This window comes from Oncorhynchus mykiss, chromosome 5, assembly GCF_057628025.1.
Source record: "Oncorhynchus mykiss isolate SJ-2025 chromosome 5, ASM5762802v1, whole genome shotgun sequence".
NCBI classification, from domain to species: Eukaryota; Metazoa; Chordata; class Actinopteri; order Salmoniformes; family Salmonidae; genus Oncorhynchus; species Oncorhynchus mykiss.
In genome coordinates, this window is record NC_143026.1 from 10857501 (window position 1) to 10884088 (window position 26588).

General features: G+C 54.7%; 1 protein-coding gene across 14 annotated transcripts in view; it reads left to right on the top strand.

Annotated features, from left to right (window-relative positions):
- Positions 1 to 26588, top strand: part of psd3l (pleckstrin and Sec7 domain containing 3, like) — a 153464-nt gene that overhangs the window by 92479 nt on the left and 34397 nt on the right. For all 14 annotated transcript variants that reach the window (XM_021601634.3, XM_021601635.3, XM_021601636.3 and 11 more), the window contains one exon: positions 24500 to 24543. In XM_021601634.3, the coding sequence (XP_021457309.3) occupies positions 24500 to 24543 (44 nt within the window). The remainder of the gene's footprint in view (positions 1 to 24499; positions 24544 to 26588) is intronic.

Genomic DNA, 26588 nt, shown 5'->3' on the forward strand with positions numbered 1-26588 from the left:
GGGAGAGAGGGAGACTGAGAGGGAGAGAGGGAGACTGAGAGGGAGAGAGGGAGACTGAGAGGGAGACTGGGAGACTGAGAGGGAGAGAGGGAGACTGAGAGGGAGAGAGGGAGACTGAGAGGGAGAGAGGGAGAGAGGGAGAGAGGGAGACTGAGAGGGAGAGAGGGAGACTGAGAGGGAGAGAGGGAGACTGAGAGGGAGACTGAGAGGGAGACTGAGAGGGAGAGAGGGAGACTGAGAGGGAGACTGAGAGAGGGAGACTGAGAGGGAGACTGAGAGGGAGACTGAGAGGGAGAGAGGGAGACTGAGAGGGAGAGAGGGAGACTGAGAGGGAGACAGAGGGAGACAGAGGGAGACAGAGGGAGAGAGGGAGACAGAGGGAGAGAGGGAGACTGAGGGACAGAGGGAGACTGAGGGACAGAGGGAGAGAGGGAGACTGAGGGACAGAGGGAGAGAGGGGGACAGAGGGAGAGAGGGAGACTGAGGGACAGAGGGAGAGAGGGAGACTGAGGGACAGAGGGAGAGAGGGAGACAGAGAGACAGAGGGAGAGAGGGAGACAGAGGGAGACAGAGGGAGACAGAGGGAGACAGGGAGACAGGGAGAGAGGGAGAGAGGGAGAGAGGGAGACAGAGGGAGACAGAGGGAGACAGAGGGAGACAGAGGGAGAGAGGGAGAGAGGGAGAGAGGGAGACAGAGGGAGACAGAGGGAGACAGAGGGAGACAGAGGGAGAGGGAGAGAGGGAGACTGAGGGAGAGAGGGAGACTGAGGGAGAGAGGGAGACTGAGGGAGAGAGGGAGACTGAGGGAGAGAGGGAGAGAGGGAGAGAGGGAGACTGAGGGAGAGAGGGAGACTGAGGGAGAGAGGGAGACTGAGGGAGAGAGGGAGACTGAGGGAGAGAGGGAGACTGAGGGAGAGAGGGAGACTGAGGGAGACTGAGGGAGACTGAGGGAGACTGAGGGAGAGAGGGAGACTGAGGGAGACAGAGGGAGACAGAGGGAGACAGAGGGAGACAGAGGGAGACAGAGGGAGACAGAGGGAGACAGAGGGAGACAGAGGGAGACAGAGGGAGACAGAGGGAGACTGAGGGAGACAGAGGGAGAGAGAGGGAGAGAGGGAGACAGAGGGAGAGAGGGAGACAGAGGGAGAGAGGGAGAGAGGGAGACTGAGGGAGAGAGGGAGACTGAGGGAGAGAGGGAGAGAGGGAGACTGAGGGAGACTGAGGGAGAGAGGGAGACTGAGGGAGAGAGACAGAGGGAGAGAGGGAGACAGAGGGAGACAGAGGGAGACAGAGGGGGAGAGAGGGAGAGAGGGAGAGAGGGAGAGAGGGAGACAGAGGGAGACAGGGAGACAGGGAGAGCGGGAGACAGAGGGAGACAGAGGAAGACAGAGGGAGACAGAGGGAGACAGGGAGAGAGGGAGACTGAGGGAGAGAGGGAGACTGAGGGAGACTGAGGGAGAGAGGGAGACTGAGGGAGAGAGGGAGACTGAGGGAGAGAGGGAGAGAGGGAGAGAGGGAGACTGAGGGAGAGAGGGAGACTGAGGGAGGGAGAGAGGGAGACTGAGGGAGAGAGGGAGACTGAGGGAGAGAGGGAGACTGAGGGAGAGAGGGAGACTGAGGGAGAGAGGGAGACTGAGGGAGAGAGGGAGACTGAGGGAGAGAGGGAGACTGAGGGAGAGAGGGAGAGAGGGAGACTGAGAGGGAGACTGAGAGACTGAGAGACAGAGAGAGAGAGGGAGACAGAGGGAGACAGAGGGAGACAGAGGGGGAGAGAGGGAGACAGAGGGAGACAGAGGGAGACAGAGGGAGACAGAGGGAGACAGAGGGAGACAGAGGGAGAGAGGGAGACAGAGGGAGAGAGAGGGAGAGAGAGGGAGAGAGAGGGAGACAGAGGGAGACAGAGGGAGACAGAGGGAGAGAGGGAGAGAGAGGGAGAGAGAGGGAGAGAGAGGGAGAGAGAGGGAGACAGAGACAGAGAGAGAGAGGGAGACAGAGGGAGAGAGGGAGACTGAGGGAGAGAGGGAGAGAGGGAGACTGAGGGAGAGAGGGAGACTGAGGGAGAGAGGGAGAGAGGGAGACTGAGGGAGAGAGGGAGACAGAGGGAGACAGAGGGAGAGAGGGAGACAGAGGGAGACAGAGGGAGAGAGAGAGACAGAGGGAGACAGAGGGAGACAGAGGGAGAGAGAGAGACAGAGGGAGACAGAGGGAGACAGAGGGAGACAGAGGGAGACAGAGGGAGAGAGAGAGACAGAGGGAGACAGAGGGAGACAGAGGGAGACAGAGGGAGAGAGAGGGAGACAGAGGGAGACAGAGGGAGACAGAGGGAGACAGGGAGACAGAGGGAGAGAGGGAGACTGAGGGAGAGAGGGAGACTGAGGGAGAGAGGGAGACTGAGGGAGAGAGGGAGACTGAGGGAGAGAGGGAGACTGAGGGAGAGAGGGAGACTGAGGGAGAGAGGGAGACTGAGGGAGAGAGGGAGACTGAGGGAGAGAGGGAGACTGAGGGAGAGAGGGAGACTGAGGGAGAGAGGGAGAGAGAGGGAGAGAGGGAGACTGGGGGAGAGAGGGAGACTGGGGGAGAGAGGGAGACTGGGGGAGAGAGGGAGACTGGGAGAGAGGGAGACTGGGAAAGAGAGGGAGACTGGGAAAGAGAGGGAGACTGGGAAAGAGAGGGAGACTGAGAGGGGGAGACTGAGAGGGGGAGACTGAGAGGGGAGACTGAGAGGGGAGACTGAGAGGGAGAGAGGGAGACTGAGAGGGAGAGAGGGAGACTGAGAGGGAGACTGAGAGGGAGACTGAGAGGGAGACTGAGAGGGAGACTGGGAGACTGAGAGGGAGACTGAGAGGGAGACTGAGAGGGAGACTGAGAGGGAGAGAGGGAGACTGAGAGGGAGAGAGGGAGAGAGGGAGAGAGGGAGACTGAGAGGGAGAGAGGGAGACTGAGAGGGAGAGAGGGAGACTGAGAGGGAGAGAGGGAGACTGAGAGGGAGACTGAGAGGGAGACTGAGAGGGAGAGAGGGAGACTGAGAGGGAGAGAGGGAGACTGAGAGGGAGACTGAGAGAGGGAGACTGAGAGGGAGACTGAGAGGGAGAGAGGGAGACTGAGAGGGAGAGAGGGAGACAGAGGGAGACAGAGGGAGAGAGGGAGACTGAGGGACAGAGGGAGAGAGGGAGAGAGGGAGACTGAGGGACAGAGGGAGAGAGGGAGAGAGGGAGACTGAGGGACAGAGGGAGAGAGGGAGACTGAGGGACAGAGGGAGAGAGGGAGACTGAGGGACAGAGGGAGACTGAGGGACAGAGGGAGAGAGGGAGACTGAGGGACAGAGGGACAGAGGGAGAGAGGGAGAGAGGGAGACAGAGGGAGACAGAGGGAGACAGAGGGAGAGAGGGAGAGAGGGAGAGAGGGAGAGAGGGAGAGAGGGAGACAGAGGGAGAGAGGGAGACAGAGGGAGACAGAGGGAGACTGAGGGAGACTGAGGGAGACAGGGAGAGAGGGAGAGAGGGAGACTGAGGGAGACTGAGGGAGACTGAGGGAGACTGAGGGAGACTGAGGGAGAGAGGGAGACTGAGGGAGAGAGGGAGACTGAGGGAGAGAGGGAGACTGAGGGAGAGAGGGAGACAGAGGGAGACTGAGGGAGAGAGGGAGACTGAGGGAGACAGAGGGAGACAGAGGGAGAGAGGGAGACAGGGAGAGAGGGAGAGAGGGAGAGAGGGAGACTGAGGGAGACTGAGGGAGACTGAGGGAGAGAGGGAGACTGAGGGAGAGAGGGAGAGAGGGAGAGAGGGAGAGAGGGAGACTGAGGGAGAGAGGGAGACTGAGGGAGAGAGGGAGAGAGGGAGACTGAGGGAGACTGAGGGAGAGAGAGAGAGAGGGAGACTGAGGGAGAGAGGGAGACTGAGGGAGACAGGGAGAGAGGGAGAGAGGGAGACAGAGGGAGACAGAGGGAGACTGAGGGAGACTGAGGGAGAGAGGGAGACTGAGGGAGACTGAGGGAGAGAGGGAGAGAGGGAGAGAGGGAGAGAGGGAGAGAGGGAGACTGAGGGAGAGAGGGAGACTGAGGGAGAGAGGGAGACTGAGGGAGAGAGGGAGAGAGGGAGAGAGGGAGACTGAGGGAGACTGAGGGAGACTGAGGGAGAGAGGGAGAGAGGGAGACAGGGAGAGAGGGAGACTGAGGGAGACTGAGGGAGACTGAGGGAGAGAGGGAGAGAGGGAGAGAGGGAGACTGAGGGAGAGAGGGAGACTGAGGGAGAGAGGGAGACTGAGGGAGAGAGGGAGACTGAGGGAGAGAGGGAGAGAGGGAGACTGAGGGAGAGAGGGAGACTGAGGGAGACTGAGGGAGAGAGGGAGACTGAGGGAGACTGAGGGAGACTGAGGGAGAGAGGGAGACTGAGGGAGAGAGGGAGACTGAGGGAGACTGAGGGAGACTGAGGGAGAGAGGGAGACAGAGGGAGACTGAGGGAGACAGAGGGGGAGAGAGGGAGAGAGGGAGACAGAGGGAGACAGAGGGGGAGAGAGGGAGAGAGGGGAGAGAGGGAGACAGAGGGAGACAGATGGAGAGAGGGAGACTGAGGGAGAGAGGGAGACTGAGGGAGAGAGGGAGACTGAGGGAGAGAGGGAGACTGAGGGAGAGAGGGAGACTGAGGGAGACTGAGGGAGAGAGGGAGAGAGGGAGACTGAGGGAGAGAGGGAGACTGAGGGAGAGAGGGAGACTGAGGGAGAGAGGGAGACTGAGGGAGAGAGGGAGACTGAGGGAGACTGAGGGAGAGAGGGAGAGAGGGAGAGAGGGAGACTGAGGGAGAGAGGGAGACTGAGGGAGAGAGGGAGACTGAGGGAGAGAGGGAGAGAGGGAGACAGGGAGACAGAGGGGGAGAGAGGGAGAGAGGGAGAGAGGGAGACAGAGGGAGACAGAGGGAGAGAGGGAGAGAGGGAGAGAGGGAGACAGAGGGAGACAGAGGGAGACAGAGGGAGACAGAGGGAGACTGAGGGAGAGAGGGAGACTGAGGGAGAGAGGGAGACTGAGGGAGAGAGGGAGACTGAGGGAGAGAGGGAGACTGAGGGAGAGAGGGAGACTGAGGGAGACTGAGGGAGACAGAGGGAGACAGAGGGAGACAGAGGGAGACAGAGGGAGACAGAGGGGGACAGAGGGGGAGAGAGGGAGAGAGGGAGAGAGGGAGAGAGAGGGAGAGAGAGGGAGACAGAGGGAGACAGAGGGAGAGAGGGAGAGAGGGAGAGAGGGAGACAGAGGGAGAGAGGGAGACAGAGGGAGAGAGGGAGACTGAGGGAGAGAGGGAGACTGAGGGAGAGAGGGAGACTGAGGGAGAGAGGGAGACTGAGGGAGAGAGGGAGACAGAGGGAGAGAGGGAGAGAGGGAGACAGAGGGAGAGAGGGAGAGAGAGGGAGACAGAGGGAGACAGGGAGAGAGGGAGAGAGGGAGACAGAGGGGGAGAGAGGGAGAGAGGGAGAGAGGGAGACAGAGGGAGACAGAGGGAGAGAGGGAGACAGAGGGAGAGAGGGAGAGAGGGAGACAGAGGGAGACAGAGAGACAGAGGGAGACAGAGAGACAGAGGGAGACAGAGGGAGACAGAGGGGGAGAGAGGGAGAGAGGGAGACAGAGGGAGAGAGGGAGACAGAGGGAGAGAGGGAGACAGAGGGAGAGAGGGAGACAGAGGGAGAGAGGGAGACAGAGGGAGACAGAGGGAGAGAGGGAGACAGAGGGAGAGAGGGAGACAGAGGGAGAGAGAGAGGGAGAGAGAGGGAGAGAGGGAGACAGAGGGAGAGAGGGAGACAGAGGGAGAGAGGGAGACAGAGGGAGAGAGGGAGACAGAGGGAGAGAGGGAGACAGAGGGAGACTGAGGGAGAGAGGGAGACTGAGAGGGAGAGAGGGAGACTGAGGGAGAGAGGGAGACTGAGGGAGAGAGGAGACTGAGGGAGACTGGGGGAGAGAGGGAGACTGGGGGAGAGAGGGAGACTGGGGGAGAGAGGGAGACTGGGGGAGAGAGGGAGACTGGGGGAGAGAGGGAGACTGGGAGAGAGGGAGACAGAGGGAGAGAGGGAGACTGGGGGAGAGAGGGAGACTGGGAGAGAGGGAGACTGGGAGAGAGGGAGACTGGGAAAGAGAGGGAGACTGGGAAAGAGAGGGAGACTGGGAAAGAGAGGGAGACTGGGAAAGAGAGGGAGACTGAGAGAGGGAGACTGAGAGAGGGAGACTGAGAGGGGGAGACTGAGAGGGGGAGACTGAGAGGGAGAGAGGGAGACTGAGAGGGAGAGAGGGAGAGAGGGAGACTGAGAGGGAGAGAGGGAGACTGAGAGGGAGAGAGGGAGACTGAGAGGGAGACTGAGAGGGAGACTGGGAGACTGAGAGGGAGAGAGGGAGACTGAGAGGGAGAGAGGGAGACTGAGAGGGAGACTGAGAGGGAGACTGAGAGGGAGAGAGGGAGAGAGGGAGACTGAGAGGGAGAGAGGGAGACTGAGAGGGAGAGAGGGAGACTGAGAGGGAGAGAGGGAGACTGAGAGGGAGAGAGGGAGACTGAGAGGGAGACTGAGAGGGAGACTGAGAGGGAGACTGAGAGAGGGAGACTGAGAGGGAGACTGAGAGGGAGACTGAGAGGGGAGAGAGGGAGACTGAGAGGGAGAGAGGGAGACAGAGGGAGACAGAGGGAGAGAGGGAGACTGAGGGACAGAGGGAGAGAGGGAGACTGAGGGACAGAGGGAGAGAGGGGGACAGAGGGAGAGAGGGAGACAGAGGGAGACAGAGGGAGAGAGGGAGACTGAGGGACAGAGGGAGAGAGGGAGACTGAGGGACAGAGGGAGAGAGGGGGACAGAGGGAGAGAGGGAGAGAGGGAGAGAGGGAGACTGAGGGACAGAGGGAGAGAGGGAGAGAGGGAGACTGAGGGACAGAGGGACAGAGGGACAGAGAGACAGAGAGACAGAGGGAGAGAGGGAGACAGAGGGAGACAGAGGGAGACAGAGGGAGACAGGGAGACAGAGGGAGACAGAGGGAGACAGAGGGAGACAGAGGGAGACAGAGGGAGACAGAGGGAGACAGAGGGAGACAGAGGGAGACAGAGGGAGACAGAGGGAGACAGAGGGAGACAGAGGGAGACAGAGGGAGACAGAGGGAGACAGAGGGAGACAGAGGGAGACTGAGGGAGAGAGGGAGAGAGGGAGACTGAGGGAGACAGAGGGAGACAGAGGGAGACAGAGGGAGACAGAGGGAGACAGAGGGAGACTGAGGGAGAGAGGGAGAGAGGGAGACTGAGGGAGAGAGGGAGACTGAGGGAGAGAGGGAGACTGAGGGAGAGAGGGAGACTGAGGGAGAGAGGGAGACTGAGGGAGAGAGGGAGAGAGGGAGACTGAGGGAGAGAGGGAGACTGAGGGAGAGAGGGAGACTGAGGGAGAGAGGGAGACTGAGGGAGAGAGGGAGACTGAGGGAGAGAGGGAGAGAGGGAGACTGAGGGAGACTGAGGGAGACTGAGGGAGACTGAGGGAGACTGAGGGAGACTGAGGGAGAGAGGGAGACTGAGGGAGACTGAGGGAGAGAGGGAGACTGAGGGAGAGAGGGAGACTGAGGGAGAGAGGGAGAGAGGGAGAGAGGGAGACTGAGAGGGAGAGAGGGAGACTGAGAGGGAGAGAGGGAGACTGAGAGGGAGAGAGGGAGACTGAGAGGGAGACTGAGAGGGAGACTGAGAGGGAGAGAGGGAGACTGAGAGGGAGAGAGGGAGAGAGGGAGAGAGGGAGACTGAGAGGGAGAGAGGGAGACTGAGAGGGAGAGAGGGAGACTGAGAGGGAGAGAGGGAGACTGAGAGGGAGACTGAGAGGGAGACTGAGAGGGAGAGAGGGAGACTGAGAGGGAGAGAGGGAGACTGAGAGGGAGACTGAGAGAGGGAGACTGAGAGGGAGACTGAGAGGGAGAGAGGGAGACTGAGAGGGAGACTGAGAGGGAGAGAGGGAGACTGAGAGGGAGAGAGGGAGACTGAGAGGGAGACTGAGAGGGAGAGAGGGAGACTGAGAGGGAGAGAGGGAGACTGAGAGGGAGACTGAGAGGGAGACTGAGAGGGAGACTGAGAGGGAGACTGAGAGGGAGACTGAGAGAGGGAGACTGAGAGGGAGACTGAGAGGGAGACTGAGAGGGAGAGAGGGAGACTGAGAGGGAGAGAGGGAGACTGAGAGGGAGACAGAGGGAGAGAGGGAGACAGAGGGAGACAGAGGGAGAGAGGGAGACTGAGGGACAGAGGGAGAGAGGGAGACTGAGGGACAGAGGGAGAGAGGGGGACAGAGGGAGAGAGGGAGAGAGGGAGAGAGGGAGACTGAGGGACAGAGGGAGAGAGGGAGAGAGGGAGACTGAGGGACAGAGGGACAGAGGGACAGAGAGACAGAGAGACAGAGGGAGAGAGGGAGACAGAGGGAGACAGAGGGAGACAGGGAGAGAGGGAGACAGAGGGAGACAGAGGGAGACAGAGGGAGACAGAGGGAGACTGAGGGAGACTGAGGGAGACAGAGGGAGACAGAGGGAGACAGAGGGAGACAGAGGGAGACAGAGGGAGACAGAGGGAGACAGAGGGAGAGAGAGGGAGACTGAGGGAGAGAGGGAGACTGAGGGAGAGAGGGAGACTGAGGGAGAGAGGGAGACTGAGGGAGAGAGGGAGACTGAGGGAGAGAGGGAGAGAGGGAGACTGAGGGAGACTGAGGGAGAGAGGGAGAGAGGGAGACTGAGGGAGACAGAGGGAGAGAGGGAGACAGAGGGAGACAGAGGGAGACTGAGGGAGACTGAGGGAGACTGAGGGAGACTGAGGGAGAGAGGGAGACTGAGGGAGAGAGGGAGACTGAGGGAGAGAGGGAGACTGAGGGAGAGAGGGAGAGAGGGAGAGAGGGAGACTGAGAGGGAGAGAGGGAGACTGAGAGGGAGAGAGGGAGACTGAGAGGGAGAGAGGGAGACTGAGAGGGAGACTGAGAGGGAGACTGAGAGGGAGAGAGGGAGACTGAGAGGGAGAGAGGGAGAGAGGGAGAGAGGGAGACTGAGAGGGAGAGAGGGAGACTGAGAGGGAGAGAGGGAGACTGAGAGGGAGAGAGGGAGACTGAGAGGGAGACTGAGAGGGAGACTGAGAGGGAGAGAGGGAGACTGAGAGGGAGAGAGGGAGACTGAGAGGGAGACTGAGAGAGGGAGACTGAGAGGGAGACTGAGAGGGAGAGAGGGAGACTGAGAGGGAGAGAGGGAGACAGAGGGAGACAGAGGGAGAGAGGGAGACTGAGGGACAGAGGGAGAGAGGGAGAGAGGGAGACTGAGGGACAGAGGGAGAGAGGGAGAGAGGGAGACTGAGGGACAGAGGGAGAGAGGGAGACTGAGGGACAGAGGGAGAGAGGGAGACTGAGGGACAGAGGGAGACTGAGGGACAGAGGGAGAGAGGGAGACTGAGGGACAGAGGGACAGAGGGAGAGAGGGAGAGAGGGAGACAGAGGGAGACAGAGGGAGAGAGGGAGAGAGGGAGAGAGGGAGAGAGGGAGAGAGGGAGAGAGGGAGAGAGAGGGAGAGAGGGAGACAGAGGGAGACAGAGGGAGACTGAGGGAGACTGAGGGAGACAGGGAGAGAGGGAGAGAGGGAGACTGAGGGAGACTGAGGGAGACTGAGGGAGACTGAGGGAGACTGAGGGAGACTGAGGGAGAGAGGGAGACTGAGGGAGAGAGGGAGACTGAGGGAGAGAGGGAGACTGAGGGAGAGAGGGAGACAGAGGGAGACTGAGGGAGAGAGGGAGACTGAGGGAGACAGAGGGAGACAGAGGGAGAGAGGGAGACAGGGAGAGAGGGAGAGAGGGAGAGAGGGAGACTGAGGGAGACTGAGGGAGAGAGGGAGACTGAGGGAGACTGAGGGAGAGAGGGAGAGAGGGAGAGAGGGAGACTGAGGGAGACTGAGGGAGAGAGGGAGACTGAGGGAGAGAGGGAGAGAGGGAGACTGAGGGAGACTGAGGGAGAGAGAGAGAGAGGGAGACTGAGGGAGAGAGGGAGACTGAGGGAGACAGGGAGAGAGGGAGAGAGGGAGACAGAGGGAGACTGAGGGAGACTGAGGGAGAGAGGGAGACTGAGGGAGACTGAGGGAGAGAGGGAGAGAGGGAGAGAGGGAGAGAGGGAGAGAGGGAGACTGAGGGAGAGAGGGAGACTGAGGGAGAGAGGGAGACTGAGGGAGAGAGGGAGAGAGGGAGAGAGGGAGACTGAGGGAGACTGAGGGAGACTGAGGGAGAGAGGGAGAGAGGGAGAGAGGGAGACAGGGAGAGAGGGAGACTGAGGGAGACTGAGGGAGACTGAGGGAGAGAGGGAGAGAGGGAGAGAGGGAGACTGAGGGAGAGAGGGAGACTGAGGGAGAGAGGGAGACTGAGGGAGAGAGGGAGACTGAGGGAGAGAGGGAGACTGAGGGAGAGAGGGAGACTGAGGGAGAGAGGGAGACTGAGGGAGACTGAGGGAGAGAGGGAGACTGAGGGAGACTGAGGGAGAGAGGGAGACTGAGGGAGAGAGGGAGACTGAGGGAGACTGAGGGAGACTGAGGGAGAGAGGGAGACAGAGGGAGACTGAGGGAGACTGAGGGGGAGAGAGGGAGAGAGGGAGACAGAGGGAGACAGAGGGGGAGAGAGGGAGAGAGGGAGAGAGGGAGACAGAGGGAGACAGATGGAGAGAGGGAGACTGAGGGAGAGAGGGAGACTGAGGGAGACTGAGGGAGAGAGGGAGACTGAGGGAGAGAGGGAGACTGAGGGAGACTGAGGGAGAGAGGGAGAGAGGGAGACTGAGGGAGAGAGGGAGACTGAGGGAGAGAGGGAGACTGAGGGAGAGAGGGAGACTGAGGGAGAGAGAGGGAGAGAGGGAGAGAGGGAGAGAGGGAGACTGAGGGAGAGAGGGAGACTGAGGGAGAGAGGGAGACTGAGGGAGAGAGGGAGAGAGGGAGACAGGGAGACAGAGGGGGAGAGAGGGAGAGAGGGAGAGAGGGAGACAGAGGGAGACAGAGGGAGAGAGGGAGAGAGGGAGAGAGGGAGACAGAGGGAGACAGAGGGAGACAGAGGGAGACTGAGGGAGACTGAGGGAGAGAGGGAGACTGAGGGAGAGAGGGAGACTGAGGGAGAGAGGGAGACTGAGGGAGAGAGGGAGACTGAGGGAGACTGAGGGAGAGAGGGAGACTGAGGGAGAGAGGGAGAGAGGGAGACTGAGGGAGAGAGGGAGACTGAGGGAGAGAGGGAGACTGAGGGAGAGAGGGAGACTGAGGGAGAGAGGGAGACTGAGAGGGAGACTGAGGGAGAGAGGGAGACAGAGAGACAGAGGGAGAGAGGGAGACAGAGGGAGACAGAGGGAGACAGAGGGGGAGAGAGGGAGAGAGGGAGAGAGGGAGAGAGAGGGAGAGAGGGAGACTGAGAGGGAGACTGAGGGAGAGAGGGAGACAGAGAGACAGAGGGAGAGAGGGAGACAGAGGGAGACAGAGGGAGACAGAGGGAGACAGAGGGGGACAGAGGGGGAGAGAGGGAGAGAGGGAGAGAGGGAGAGAGAGGGAGAGAGAGGGAGACAGAGGGAGACAGAGGGAGAGAGGGAGAGAGGGAGACAGAGGGAGACAGAGGGAGAGAGGGAGACAGAGGGAGAGAGGGAGACAGAGGGAGAGAGGGAGACTGAGGGAGAGAGGGAGACTGAGGGAGAGAGGGAGACTGAGGGAGAGAGGGAGACAGAGGGAGAGAGGGAGAGAGGGAGACAGAGGGAGAGAGGGAGACAGAGGGAGACAGAGGGAGACAGAGGGAGACAGAGGGAGAGAGGGAGAGAGAGGGAGACAGAGGGAGACAGGGAGAGAGGGAGAGAGGGAGACAGAGGGGGAGAGAGGGAGAGAGGGAGAGAGGGAGACAGAGGGAGACAGAGGGAGAGAGGGAGACAGAGGGAGAGAGGGAGAGAGGGAGACAGAGGGAGACAGAGAGACAGAGGGAGACAGAGAGACAGAGGGAGACAGAGGGAGACAGAGGGGGAGAGAGGGAGAGAGGGAGACAGAGGGAGAGAGGGAGACAGAGGGAGAGAGGGAGACAGAGGGAGAGAGGGAGACAGAGGGAGACAGAGGGAGAGAGGGAGACAGAGGGAGAGAGGGAGACAGAGGGAGAGAGAGAGGGAGAGAGAGGGAGAGAGGGAGACAGAGGGAGAGAGGGAGACAGAGGGAGAGAGGGAGACAGAGGGAGAGAGGGAGACAGAGGGAGAGAGGGAGACAGAGGGAGACTGAGGGAGAGAGGGAGAGAGGGAGAGAGGGAGACTGAGGGAGAGAGGGAGACTGAGGGAGAGAGGGAGACTGAGGGAGAGAGGGAGACTGAGGGAGAGAGGGAGACTGAGGGAGAGAGGGAGACTGAGAGGGAGAGAGGGAGACTGAGGGAGAGAGGGAGACTGAGGGAGAGAGGGAGACTGAGGGAGACTGGGGGAGAGAGGGAGACTGGGGGAGAGAGGGAGACTGGGGGAGAGAGGGAGACTGGGGGAGAGAGGGAGACTGGGGGAGAGAGGGAGACTGGGAGAGAGGGAGACAGAGGGAGAGAGGGAGACTGGGGGAGAGAGGGAGACTGGGAGAGAGGGAGACTGGGAGAGAGGGAGACTGGGAAAGAGAGGGAGACTGGGAAAGAGAGGGAGACTGGGAAAGAGAGGGAGACTGGGAAAGAGAGGGAGACTGAGAGAGGGAGACTGAGAGAGGGAGACTGAGAGGGGGAGACTGAGAGGGGGAGACTGAGAGGGAGAGAGGGAGACTGAGAGGGAGAGAGGGAGAGAGGGAGACTGAGAGGGAGAGAGGGAGACTGAGAGGGAGAGAGGGAGACTGAGAGGGAGACTGAGAGGGAGACTGGGAGACTGAGAGGGAGAGAGGGAGACTGAGAGGGAGAGAGGGAGACTGAGAGGGAGACTGAGAGGGAGACTGAGAGGGAGAGAGGGAGAGAGGGAGACTGAGAGGGAGAGAGGGAGACTGAGAGGGAGAGAGGGAGACTGAGAGGGAGAGAGGGAGACTGAGAGGGAGAGAGGGAGACTGAGAGGGAGACTGAGAGGGAGACTGAGAGGGAGACTGAGAGAGGGAGACTGAGAGGGAGACTGAGAGGGAGACTGAGAGGGAGAGAGGGAGACTGAGAGGGAGAGAGGGAGACTGAGAGGGAGACAGAGGGAGAGAGGGAGACAGAGGGAGACAGAGGGAGAGAGGGAGACTGAGGGACAGAGGGAGAGAGGGAGACTGAGGGACAGAGGGAGAGAGGGGGACAGAGGGAGAGAGGGAGAGAGGGAGAGAGGGAGACTGAGGGACAGAGGGAGAGAGGGAGAGAGGGAGACTGAGGGACAGAGGGACAGAGGGACAGAGAGACAGAGAGACAGAGGGAGAGAGGGAGACAGAGGGAGACAGAGGGAGACAGGGAGAGAGGGAGACAGAGGGAGACAGAGGGAGACAGAGGGAGACAGAGGGAGACTGAGGGAGACTGAGGGAGACTGAGGGAGACAGAGGGAGACAGAGGGAGACAGAGGGAGAGAGAGGGAGACTGAGGGAGAGAGGGAGACTGAGGGAGAGAGGGAGACTGAGGGAGAGAGGGAGACTGAGGGAGAGAGGGAGAGAGGGAGACTGAGGGAGACTGAGGGAGAGAGGGAGAGAGGGAGACTGAGGGAGACAGAGGGAGAGAGGGAGACAGAGGGAGACAGAGGGAGACTGAGGGAGACTGAGGGAGACTGAGGGAGACTGAGGGAGAGAGGGAGACTGAGGGAGACTGAGGGAGAGAGGGAGACTGAGGGAGAGAGGGAGACTGAGGGAGAGAGGGAGAGAGGGAGAGAGGGAGACTGAGGGAGAGAGGGAGACTGAGGGAGAGAGGGAGAGAGGGAGACTGAGGGAGACAGAGGGAGAGAGGGAGACTGAGGGAGACAGAGGGAGAGAGGGAGACTGAGGGAGAGAGGGAGACTGAGGGAGACTGAGGGAGACAGAGGGGGAGAGAGGGAGAGAGGGAGACAGAGGGAGACAGAGGGAGAGAGGGAGACAGAGGGAGAGAGGGAGACAGAGGGAGAGAGGGAGACAGAGGGAGAGAGGGAGACTGAGGGAGAGAGGGAGAGAGGGAGAGAGGGAGACTGAGGGAGAGAGGGAGACTGAGGGAGAGAGGGAGACTGAGGGAGAGAGGGAGACTGAGGGAGAGAGGGAGACTGAGGGAGAGAGGGAGACTGAGGGAGAGAGAGAGACTGAGGGAGAGAGGGAGACTGAGAGAGAGAGGGAGACTGAGGGAGAGAGGGAGACTGAGGGAGACTGGGGGAGAGAGGGAGACTGGGGGAGAGAGGGAGACTGGGAGAGAGGGAGACAGAGGGAGAGAGGGAGACAGAGGGAGAGAGGGAGACTGGGGGAGAGAGGGAGACTGGGAGAGAGGGAGACTGGGAGAGAGGGAGACTGGGAAAGAGAGGGAGACTGGGAAAGAGAGGGAGACTGGGAAAGAGAGGGAGACTGGGAAAGAGAGGGAGACTGAGAGAGGGAGACTGAGAGAGGGAGACTGAGAGGGGGAGACTGAGAGGGGGAGACTGAGAGGGAGAGAGGGAGACTGAGAGGGAGAGAGGGAGAGAGGGAGACTGAGAGGGAGAGAGGGAGACTGAGAGGGAGAGAGGGAGACTGAGAGGGAGACTGAGAGGGAGACTGGGAGACTGAGAGGGAGAGAGGGAGACTGAGAGGGAGAGAGGGAGACTGAGAGGGAGACTGAGAGGGAGACTGAGAGGGAGAGAGGGAGAGAGGGAGACTGAGAGGGAGAGAGGGAGACTGAGAGGGAGAGAGGGAGACTGAGAGGGAGAGAGGGAGACTGAGAGGGAGAGAGGGAGACTGAGAGGGAGACTGAGAGGGAGACTGAGAGGGAGACTGAGAGAGGGAGACTGAGAGGGAGACTGAGAGGGAGACTGAGAGGGAGAGAGGGAGACTGAGAGGGAGAGAGGGAGACTGAGAGGGAGACAGAGGGAGAGAGGGAGACAGAGGGAGACAGAGGGAGAGAGGGAGACTGAGGGACAGAGGGAGACTGAGGGACAGAGGGAGAGAGGGGGACAGAGGGAGAGAGGGAGAGAGGGAGAGAGGGAGACTGAGGGACAGAGGGAGAGAGGGAGAGAGGGAGACTGAGGGACAGAGGGACAGAGGGACAGAGAGACAGAGAGACAGAGGGAGAGAGGGAGACAGAGGGAGACAGAGGGAGACAGGGAGAGAGGGAGACAGAGGGAGACAGAGGGAGACAGAGGGAGACTGAGGGAGACTGAGGGAGACAGAGGGAGACAGAGGGAGACAGAGGGAGACAGAGGGAGACAGAGGGAGACAGAGGGAGACAGAGGGAGAGAGAGGGAGACTGAGGGAGAGAGGGAGAGAGGGAGAGAGGGAGAGAGGGAGACTGAGGGAGAGAGGGAGACTGAGGGAGAGAGGGAGACTGAGGGAGAGAGGGAGACTGAGGGAGAGAGGGAGAGAGGGAGACTGAGGGAGAGAGGGAGAGAGGGAGACTGAGGGAGACAGAGGGAGACAGAGGGAGACAGAGGGAGACAGAGGGAGACAGAGGGAGACAGAGGGAGACTGAGGGAGACTGAGGGAGACTGAGGGAGAGAGGGAGACTGAGGGAGACTGAGGGAGAGAGGGAGAGAGGGAGAGAGGGAGACTGAGGGAGAGAGGGAGACTGAGGGAGAGAGGGAGAGAGGGAGACTGAGGGAGACAGAGGGAGAGAGGGAGACAGAGGGAGACAGAGGGAGAGAGGGAGACTGAGGGAGAGAGGGAGAGAGGGAGACTGAGGGAGACAGAGGGGGAGAGAGGGAGAGAGGGAGACAGAGGGAGACAGAGGGAGAGAGGGAGACTGAGGGAGAGAGGGAGACTGAGGGAGACAGAGGGGGAGAGAGGGAGAGAGGGAGAGAGGGAGACAGAGGGAGACAGAGGGGGAGAGAGGGAGAGAGGGAGACAGAGGGAGACAGAGGGAGAGAGGGAGACTGAGGGAGAGAGGGAGACTGAGGGAGAGAGGGAGAGAGGGAGACTGAGGGAGAGAGGGAGACTGAGGGAGAGAGGGAGACTGAGGGAGAGAGGGAGACTGAGGGAGAGAGAGAGACAGAGAGACAGAGGGAGAGAGGGAGACAGAGGGGGAGAGAGGGAGAGAGGGAGAGAGGGAGACAGAGGGAGAGAGGGAGACAGAGGGAGACAGAGGGAGAGAGAGAGACAGAGGGAGAGAGAGAGACAGAGGGAGACAGAGGGAGACAGAGGGAGACAGAGGGAGACAGAGGGAGACAGAGGGAGAGAGAGGGAGAGAGAGGGAGACAGAGGGAGACAGAGGGAGAGAGGGAGACAGAGAGACAGAGAGAGACAGAGGGAGACAGAGGGAGAGAGGGAGAGAGGGAGACAGAGGGGGAGAGAGGGAGAGAGGGAGAGAGGGAGACAGAGGGAGACAGAGGGAGAGAGGGAGACAGAGGGAGAGAGGGAGACAGAGGGAGAGAGGGAGACTGAGGGAGACTGAGGGAGAGAGGGAGAGAGGGAGACTGAGGGAGAGAGGGAGACTGAGGGAGAGAGGGAGAGAGGGAGACTGAGGGAGACTGAGGGAGAGAGGGAGAGAGGGAGACTGAGGGAGAGAGGGAGAGAGGGAGACAGAGGGAGAGAGGGAGACAGAGGGAGAGAGGGAGACAGAGGGAGACAGAGGGAGAGAGGGAGACAGAGGGAGAGAGGGAGACAGAGGGAGACAGAGGGAGACAGAGGGAGACAGAGGGAGAGAGGGAGAGAGGGAGACAGAGGGAGAGAGGGAGACAGAGGGAGAGAGGGAGACAGAGGGAGAGAGGGAGACAGAGGGAGAGAGGGAGAGAGGGAGAGAGGGAGAGAGGGAGAGAGGGAGAGAGGGAGACTGAGGGAGAGAGGGAGACTGAGGGAGACTGAGGGAGAGAGGGAGACTGAGGGAGAGAGGGAGACTGAGGGAGAGAGGGAGACTGAGGGAGAGAGGGAGACTGAGGGAGAGAGGGAGACTGAGGGAGAGAGGGAGAGAGGGAGACTGAGGGAGAGAGGGAGACTGAGGGAGAGAGGGAGACAGAGGGAGAGAGGGAGACAGAGGGAGAGAGGGAGACAGAGGGAGAGAGGGAGACAGAGGGAGACAGAGGGAGACTGAGGGAGACAGAGGGAGACAGAGGGAGACTGAGGGAGAGAGGGAGACTGAGGGAGAGAGGGAGACTGAGGGAGAGAGGGAGACAGAGGGAGACAGAGGGAGACTGAGGGAGACTGAGGGAGAGAGGGAGACAGAGGGAGAGAGGGAGACAGAGGGAGACAGGGAGACAGAGGGAGACAGGGAGACAGAGGGAGACAGGGAGACAGAGGGAGAGAGGGAGACAGAGGGAGACAGAGGGAGAGAGGGAGACAGAGAGACAGAGGGAGAGAGGGAGACAGAGGGAGAGAGGGAGACTGAGGGAGAGAGGGAGACTGAGGGAGAGAGGGAGAGAGGGAGACAGAGGGAGAGAGGGAGACTGAGGGAGAGAGGGAGAGAGAGAGGGAGAGAGGGAGACAGAGGGAGACTTAGGGAGACTGAGGGAGACAGAGGGAGACTGAGGGAGACAGAGGGAGACAGGGAGAGAGGGAGAGAGGGAGACTGAGGGAGAGAGGGAGACTGAGGGAGAGAGGGAGACTGAGGGAGAGAGGGAGACTGAGGGAGAGAGGGAGACTGAGGGAGAGAGGGAGACTGAGGGAGAGAGGGAGAGAGGGAGACTGAGGGAGAGAGGGAGACTGAGGGAGAGAGGGAGACTGAGGGAGAGAGGGAGACTGAGGGAGACTGAGGGAGAGAGGGAGAGAGGGAGAGAGGGAGACAGGGAGACTGAGGGAGAGAGGGAGACTGAGGGAGAGAGGGAGACTGAGGGAGAGAGGGAGACTGAGAGGGAGGGAGAGAGGGAGGGAGGGAGACTGAGAGGGAGAGAGGGAGACTGAGAGGGAGACTGGGAGGGAGAGAGGGAGACTGAGAGGGAGAGACTGGGAGAGGGAGACTGGGAGGGAGAGGGAGACTGGGAGGGAGAGGGAGACTGGGAGGGAGAGGGAGACTGGGAGGGAGAGAGAGACTGGGAGGGAGAGACTGGGAGGGAGAGACTGGGAGGGAGAGAGAGAGGGGGAGAGAGAGTGCTGTGGCTGTACTCTCCTTTCTGATCCGTTCTCAGCCTACGCAATCATTTACACATCTCCCAGTAAATGCTATTCATAGCAGCATGGTTTTTCAGAGATTTGTAGGACATTGACATCTTTTCATACATCTTGTGGAATGCTGATTGGTGTATATAGTTTGTCATAGGTTTATTTTATCCATTTATTTCAGAAAATATGAACGATAGTGTTAGGACAATTTTACAGAATAACAAAATTACTTTCTGTTAACGTCCATGTACAGTAGAAAACGCCTTCTGCTAATTTACTTTAAACCTACAGTACTTGCATGTCCAATTTTAACAGTGACACTGTAAAGCAATTTAGTAGTCACTTGTATAATAAAGCGATCTGTTTATCTTATCTGATTAAATTGCTAATGCTGAACAGCTTGTTGCCATGTAAGCCACCCAGATCCACAGTGAATGAATGAGTCCAGTCTGTTGAAGATGTGATTACTGATAGAAGGGTAACATGATCAAGTCACATAATGGGACTATAACCCCAAACACTGAAGCTTAAATCGGGGCCCAGCAGAGCATGCTGGTGGTTGACGCTGTTGATTTAAGTAGTTCTCATGCTGTGATTTTTAAATTGAAATGTTATCTGAAAAAAGTGAATTCCATTTAGGGATAGTGAAAAACATGCTCGGGTAGTTTTCTGCAACCATTTGCATATTTTCTGCTGTACAGTATTTATTAAGGGTAATAAACTGTATCGCCACCGAGGGTTATAATAGTAGGGAGCAGTGCTGCAAATCATCCTTATAAAGCTGGTCCTTATCAATCATCTCCGCTTGCTTTATTACTTTCACCTCAGACACCACAATGGCGGGCTATGAAATGGGAGAGGTGCCACTGAGATGAGTAGGAAAGTGCAGAAAATTCCTTTTGTAAGGTTATAGTCATCATTTATTCATAGTTCATCAACTGTATTAACATCAAGACAATGAGCTCCATATGCTCAGCCTCACAAAACCCGCTTCACAACAGAAAGCCCCACAAGACCCCCTTCACAACACAAAACTCCCTCCACAACAGAAAGACCCCCTTCACAACACCTCACAAACCCCCTTCACAACAGAAAGCCCCACAAAAACCCCCTCACAACACAACAGAATGCCTCACAAAACCCCCTTCACAACACAACAGAAAGCCTCACAAAACCCCCTTCACAACACGACAGAAAGCCTCACAAACCCCCCTTCACAACACAACAGAAAGCCTCACAAAACCCCCTTCACAACACAACAGAAAGCCTCACAAAACCCCCTTCACAACACAACAGAAAGCCTCACAAACCCCCCCTTCACAACACAACAGAAAGCCTCACAAAACCCCCTTCACAACACAACAGAAAGCCTCACAAAACCCCCTTCACAACACAACAGAAAGCCTCACAAAACCCCCTTCACAACACAACAGAAAGCCTCACAAAACCCCCCTTCACAACACAACAGAAAGCCTCACAAAACCCCCTTCACAACACAACAGAAAGCCTCACAAAACCCCCCTTCACAACACAACAGAAAGCCTCACAAAACCCCCTTCACAACACAACAGAAAGCCTCACAAAACCCCCTTCACAACACAACAGAAAGCCTCACAAAACCCCCTTCACAACACAACAGAAAGCCTCCCACATGTAGCTGGCGGGGCATCAGAGTAGCGTGAGCAATGCGCTCCAAGAAAAACAACTGAAGGTGTGCCTTTCCAAACACTGGGCCGCGAGCCAAATGCACACACTCTGGCTGAATAGATGTAAGCCCTGTAAACAGTCTGTTTTGCTGCTGTATTCCTGTTTCAAAACGCATTAACACAAATGTCAATTGTTATGGCAAGTCTCAAACAGTTAATTGAAAAAGATAAACAATACAAAACACCCATTAGGAAAATGTATTGATTATTGAGGTCGTTGCCATTTCTCAACCTCTTTCCACTTATCTCAGGTTACTCAAAGGGTACATCTCATAAAGCATTATCCACTATTATGCTCTGTCCTCATCTAGTCATAAAACCTTTTGATTTGATGGAATCATTACTTAACATAAAACTATTAAAATGGCATGGTAATTGTCAAAGTAAAAGCATGCCTGAATGATGCTGAGGGGTGTGGCTATGAGCCTGTGACATTACCAGCTTCAATGATCTGCTGTAGATTTCCACTGAAGGATCTTGGTTAGTACACGAATGGAAGAAATATTGGATGAAAAAGAAAATCAAAATGTAACTTTTTTTGAATGAACTTCCCCTTTTAATGGCAATTTTTAAACCAATGATTAGTGTAGTTAAATCAGTTGGAAACAGTGTTGATGAGTTAATAATAGCTACTCTGACTATCCTTTTGTGTTTTACAGTCTCATGAGACTAATTTGCTGTGTCCCAATGTTGTAGGGTAATTAATTTAGCCTTGTTGGCCTGTCACACCCACTCTTTCTCTGGTGGAAATATACACGTGTGGTCTTGGAATGTTATGGAAGTGAGGCAGTACATATGGAAGACACAACAGTTGGTCATACTGACAGCCTGCCTGTATTTAGTCATATGGCCAGAGAATGGCTACAATATCATATCTTGCTGCGTTTTGTAAACGCAGATCTAAAATGAATTCATTTTCATTTCTGCTCGGCTTTGGACTAATATTGGGGTTCAGTTGCACATCTACACTCGGATGATAGGTCTTTCCTCTCGTCTTCATGAATGTGGGAATTTCATGTCTGAACAACCATTCTATCAGCAGACAGCGCTCTGAATGTGTAGCTACTTCTCTCCAGAACTTTTCTGTGTTCTTTTTTTCTGGTAAAATGCAAGATTGACTTCAGCCAAAACAGTAGGAGATGTAGCTGGCTACACTTTCTTTCTATGATTAACATTAGAAGGTATGATGCCCATGCATTGTTTTTGAAAAAAAAAAGACATTACTTTTTCATTGTAAGCTAATTTATGTGTGTGGCTGCTAACCACATAGTGTTGCACTTCTGTTGTAATCTGCCGACTGTTTTTGCGCTAATGTATGTTCTGTGAATTAAAACTACAGTTGCATTTTCCTGGTCACGTTAATGAAGCCAAAAAAACGTGAATTTCAGTATAAAACGCAGGTTTCAATGACATTTTCTATGATTTCTGAAATTTAATGCGGCCCCTAGATTGTACCACATTTTGACAATCCCAGTTTGATAAAACCAGAGAGGAGAGGTGAAGCGAGAGGTTTCACTCTCGACATAATCTCTGCTTCCCGTCTTATAGACTCCAATTGTTAGGGTGGAGACTTGAGCATCTCCTCATTATATACAGATCTCTAATAAAACACAAAGTACGACACAGTGGGAAAGAGGCTGAGCAGCACTGGGGAGAAATGGGAGCAGCCTAAGTGCTGCAGGAGACGCCAGGAGACATGGTTCAGCAACATTCTCCCCTGCATACTGTCAAGTAACAGATGGCCAAGATGATTACATCAGGCCACTGCTTCAGTGATCACATGAAGCCATGTTGATGACGACAGGCCACTGCTTCAGTGATCACATGAAGCCATGTTGATGACGACAGGCCACTGCTTCAGTGATCGCATGAAGCCATGTTGATGACAGGCCACTGCTTCAGTGATCACATGAAGCCATGTTGATGACAGGCCACTGCTTCAGTGATCACGTGAAGCCATGTTGATGACGACAGGCCACTGCTTCAGTGATCACATGAAGCCATGTTGATGACAGGCCACTGCTTCAGTGATCACATGAAGCCATGTTGATGACGACAGGCCACTGCTTCAGTGATCACATGAAGCCATGTTGTGCTTCTACACCTGCATTGCTTGCTGTTTGGGGTTTTAGGCTGTGTTTCTGTACAGCACTTTGAGATATCAGCTGATGTACGAAGGGCTATATAAATAAATTGGATTTGATTTGACAGGCCACTGCTTCAGTAATCACGTGAAGCCATGTCACTGCTTCAGTAATCACGTGAAGCCATGTCACTGTTTCAGTAATCACGTGAAGCCATGCCACTGCTTCAGTGATCACATGAAGCCATACCACTGCTTCAGTGATCACATTAAGCCAGTTACGGAATTGGCCAATAGTTAATTATCTAACCAATGAGCCCATTCCCAGCGGTGAACATTTTTACTGCCATTTTTATTTTAGTCCAACAAATTTCCACAGAACATACCTCAAATGTTCATTCATCTCTGGTGTGAGATGGTCCCAAATGAAATGTGTTTGACATTTTCACCGACACACTCAATCCAATGCAAATGCAACTACATTACACCTCTGAATTTTGTTAAATCAGTGCTTTTGGGTCCATAGTTGTGCTAGATTAAGTTGGTGGCAAGTCTAAGAGCTGTCATGTTTATTCATAGAAAAACACATGTTCACTGTCCAGAAAATTAAGATTCTCATTTGCAAACCTTAACAGCTCACTGAAATGGCAATTTGATCAAGCCTGTTTAAACTCCAGTATGTCATGATTGTTAGTCTTGTTTGTGTTTTGTACTCATCCCGCTTCATTTGAGTGACTGTGTTGCGGGGAGGGGGGGCTGTGCTATATTAGGCATGAAGGACATTGTGGTTCATAGTGTGAATTTATTTAGCCAGCCCCTCATCATTTACATCTTGGCTTGTTGGAATAATTGGAACCAGCTGTGTAATCCCAAGCATTAATAATTTAATTGCATTTAATCGCACTTTGAATTCGGTAATTGCTCTGGATTATTGATTTTGCTCGAATTACGCATTGAATTAATCAGAAGTGGTGTGAAAACCGTGCTGTTTGCTCATTGGGCTAATCAGTCCATTAGGCATCAGGTGTCTACCACAAGCCAGTGACAAAGTCAGAGGTTTCTGCTCAGTGTTGTTTTAACGTGGCAGGTTTGGTGACCTGTGGCAAATTTTATTTCAACTATATACATTTGCCTTAGTTTTGTAAAGGGAGGTTTTGTCCTCTTCTTCCCTCTGTCCCTCCCTCTTCCTCTCTGTGTGTAACACACAGACGCTGACGCCAGAATCTCACTGAACCTGTCGCTCTGAATCCGAGCACTAGTGGAGCGATGCTGGAGAAGGCAGCACTGCTGGTGCTTTGAGAGAGCGTGGACGTGTTCTATGATCATTCCTGCTCCGTCTCTCTCTCTTGTTGCCTCGGCTTCAGTGAAACACTCTACTCCCCGCTACCCGCTACAGGGGGTGGAACAGCGCAGGTCTCTGGGACAGCTGTGCGTCTAGGAGCTTCTCCAGGTCTCTATCGCTACTGCTTGGTCTCGTGTCTGTTTTGGGAGCTGCCTTTTTTGATTTTTCGGAAATGATCGGAGTAAACAGTGTCCAGGGGACAGGCAGCCATCGGCGGCCCGGCAGTAGCTCGGTCAAATATGGCAGGGAGGAGTCGATGCGTCGGGCCCCGCAGCACCGCTCTAAGTCACTCAAAACGTCCCATTCCACCGAATTTGCATCTGAAAAACATAAGAAGGACAAACTAGAGAAGGACAAACAGAAGGTAAAAAGCATTGCACTGCTTGATTGTAAAATCCAGTTTGGGAGATTACGTTTTGGGAGATTCAATTAGGATGAGACGGAGAACAAGCGTTATTGATTCTGAAGTCAAAGGCAACATTTTTTTCTCGCACGGCATTTACAACTGACTGGAATAGTTTGACTGACTGTATCTAGGCAGCTGGTTTTGAGTTGCATGGTTTGTGCATTGGCGCTTTTCTCCTTAACTCGACATCTGTTTAAATCAATAGTCTTTTTTTGTATTACTGTGGGTCAGGACAGAGCTTTCCAGTAAGTAACCACTTGTTAGACCAGGGACTCTGTCTAGGCGTGTTAGTGTTGAGTCTGCAGTGTTAGTGGTCTTAGGGGACATGCCAGGGATCAAATGGCTACATTTCCCTCCTGGTTAAATCCTCCTTTTTGTATTTCCACTAAATATTATTTGACCGATTGGGCGCGGCATGGGGCTTTTCAAAGAGATGGATGCTTTATACCTCCCTTTTCTCTTCTCCTGCTTGCTCTGTTACTGGCGGAAGGAAGCAGCCGTGTTGTTGGCCCACTGCGAGTCCAGTGCTTTTGTTTTCTTCTACCCTGATTAACATAACGTTGTCACCTGTCCCTCAGCTGTCAATGCCAATAGATCTTCTCTGTAATGCACTGGATATGAATACCAGCCACCCTGAATGAACACTCTGCTAGTTGTGCATGTAAACATGTAGACTACCACTATATGGTCACTTTATTTAGCCTTGTGGTCTTAATGTTTTTAGAGTGTGTGTGTGTGTGCGCGCAAAAGGCTTTAGATGTGATGGAAGCTGTCAAGATGTCGATACATGGTTTTGAACCATGCACAAGCTCAAACATTTTTTTTTTCTTAAATAATGTATACTAATATATTTGATTTTCTTCACAGGCCTTGCACAACTCAATCAAAAACGACAAGCTGGAATGGGCCATGTAAGTAAGATTCTATTTTGAACTCTAAACTTAAGCATTCGTGGGCCAATATAGGGAGAGCATGTCGATACTGTATATGAATAAAATGTTTCTATAGCTACCCTGGCATCTTCCACATCTTACTACTGTACCTACTAGAACGAACGAGGTGACGTCTCAGCATTTACACTGCCCCAGTGTACCATTCAAAAGGGCAACATGATCCCATTTAATAAACTCTGTTTCAGACCCAATTTAATTACATTGGTCACACATTATTTGTGTTGCAGGCCTCGTGAAAATAAATTGGAACCAATGGGCGCCACAGTCAATTATCTAGTTGGTGGCAGATGAATTGTGCAAATGTACTCCACTGAAAATGTAAACTAGTTAAACGATGCATAGAAATACCGTGTCAATTATGTGTTGCGTATATATCGAATTCTCCAGGGAGCGAGTTATCGACAATGGAGTGTTCAGTCGATAAGGAATCATGTTTTTATTTTCATTGTTTGTAGACATTTAAGACGTTTACAACAATGTGCATCAAGTTATACTGGATGACATTGAATTTATAATTTGGGACTCATCTAAAATGACTCTTAGCATTTTGTAAAAATGATTTTCATAAGACTAAAGGGACCCGTAGGACTATGTTCAAACAAAGCTGTGGATATGTAAATGTGTGTGTTTGTATATCATCCCATGCTAAATGATAGGACAGGTGACAGCTGAGCAGTGTACCGTAATTAGCATTAGAAAAACATGACAATCTGTCTCCCTGATAAAAGTAATAAGGAATGAAGCTGGCCTATTGTGCCATTGGTAATTTACAAAGACCTCTCAATGAGCTACATCAGGCCAGTGGTGATCTGAAAGTCCTCTCAATGAGCTACAACAGGCCAGTGGTGATCTGAAAGTCCTCTCAATGAGCTACAACAGGCCAGTGGTGATCTGAAAGTCCTCTCAATGAGCTACAACAGGCCAGTGGTGATCTGAAAGTCCTCTCAATGAGCTACAACAGGTCAGTGGTGATCTGGAAGTCCTTCGTCACTGCTTGGGACCAGGGTTGTTAGCATTTAGTTAAAATACGCGCTTCTTACACAATGTTTCAAACCTCCATGACCCTGCTGCTTTAATCGATCTCTAAGAAGGTTTGCAGACAAATACTGCACTGTATTAACTCAGAGCCAGACACCGACTGATTCAAAACAAATGTCTTCATTCATTCTAGATATTTCTAAAATAGAATATTAATTTTGACCAAGCGGATTGAAAGCGTGTATACATGGAAGGTGTATCACAATTGCTAAATTTAAACAGAATTCAATACACATTGTCATTTTTGGATATCTGTTTGACATGACTGCGTTATGGTAGCTAGCAAAAGAGTGTAGTAGCATTTGCTTACTTACTGTAAACTACCGTAGCTAGCTAATGATCTTGGCTAACTGGGTTGAGACAATTAACTTATTTACCGCTCTTTGCAAGCAAACAAAGGCTGTCTGCAGTTTTGTTTACATTCTTGCAGTTTGTCATCTCCATTTTCCAAGAATATTAGCCTTCAATGTTATTTGAGGTGAAAGATCATTTTTGACATTAAGGGGCCCAAGCCGGAAGATTTTAAATGCCACAGTAGTAAGGGATGTTTAACTTGTCATTGAAAACGTAGCATAGACCGACCCAAAGGATACATTAACATGAAATGGATTACACTTGGTACATAAATGGTTATTGTAGCACTGGTTGAAGTTGAATGTGTTGTGTGATGGAGGAGCCTTCACTGTCCCCTCGCCAAAAATGGCTGCCATGAACGGAAAATACTCCTCTGTTGTCACAGCGACAGTTTTTCTGTTGCGTCACATTAATGTACATGCAAAGGCATATAGACAAATTAGGATATTCAGCATGTTACACCAGGGGAATCCTGTTCTTGGACTAAAAAGCATGCTCAATGGAGAAACTCATTTAAAAGTGCTTAATCAAGATCCGGGAACCGTCCCTGTCAGTGCATGACCAGTGTAACTAAGCAAGTAGTACATTTTACAAATCCATGTATGAAAGAA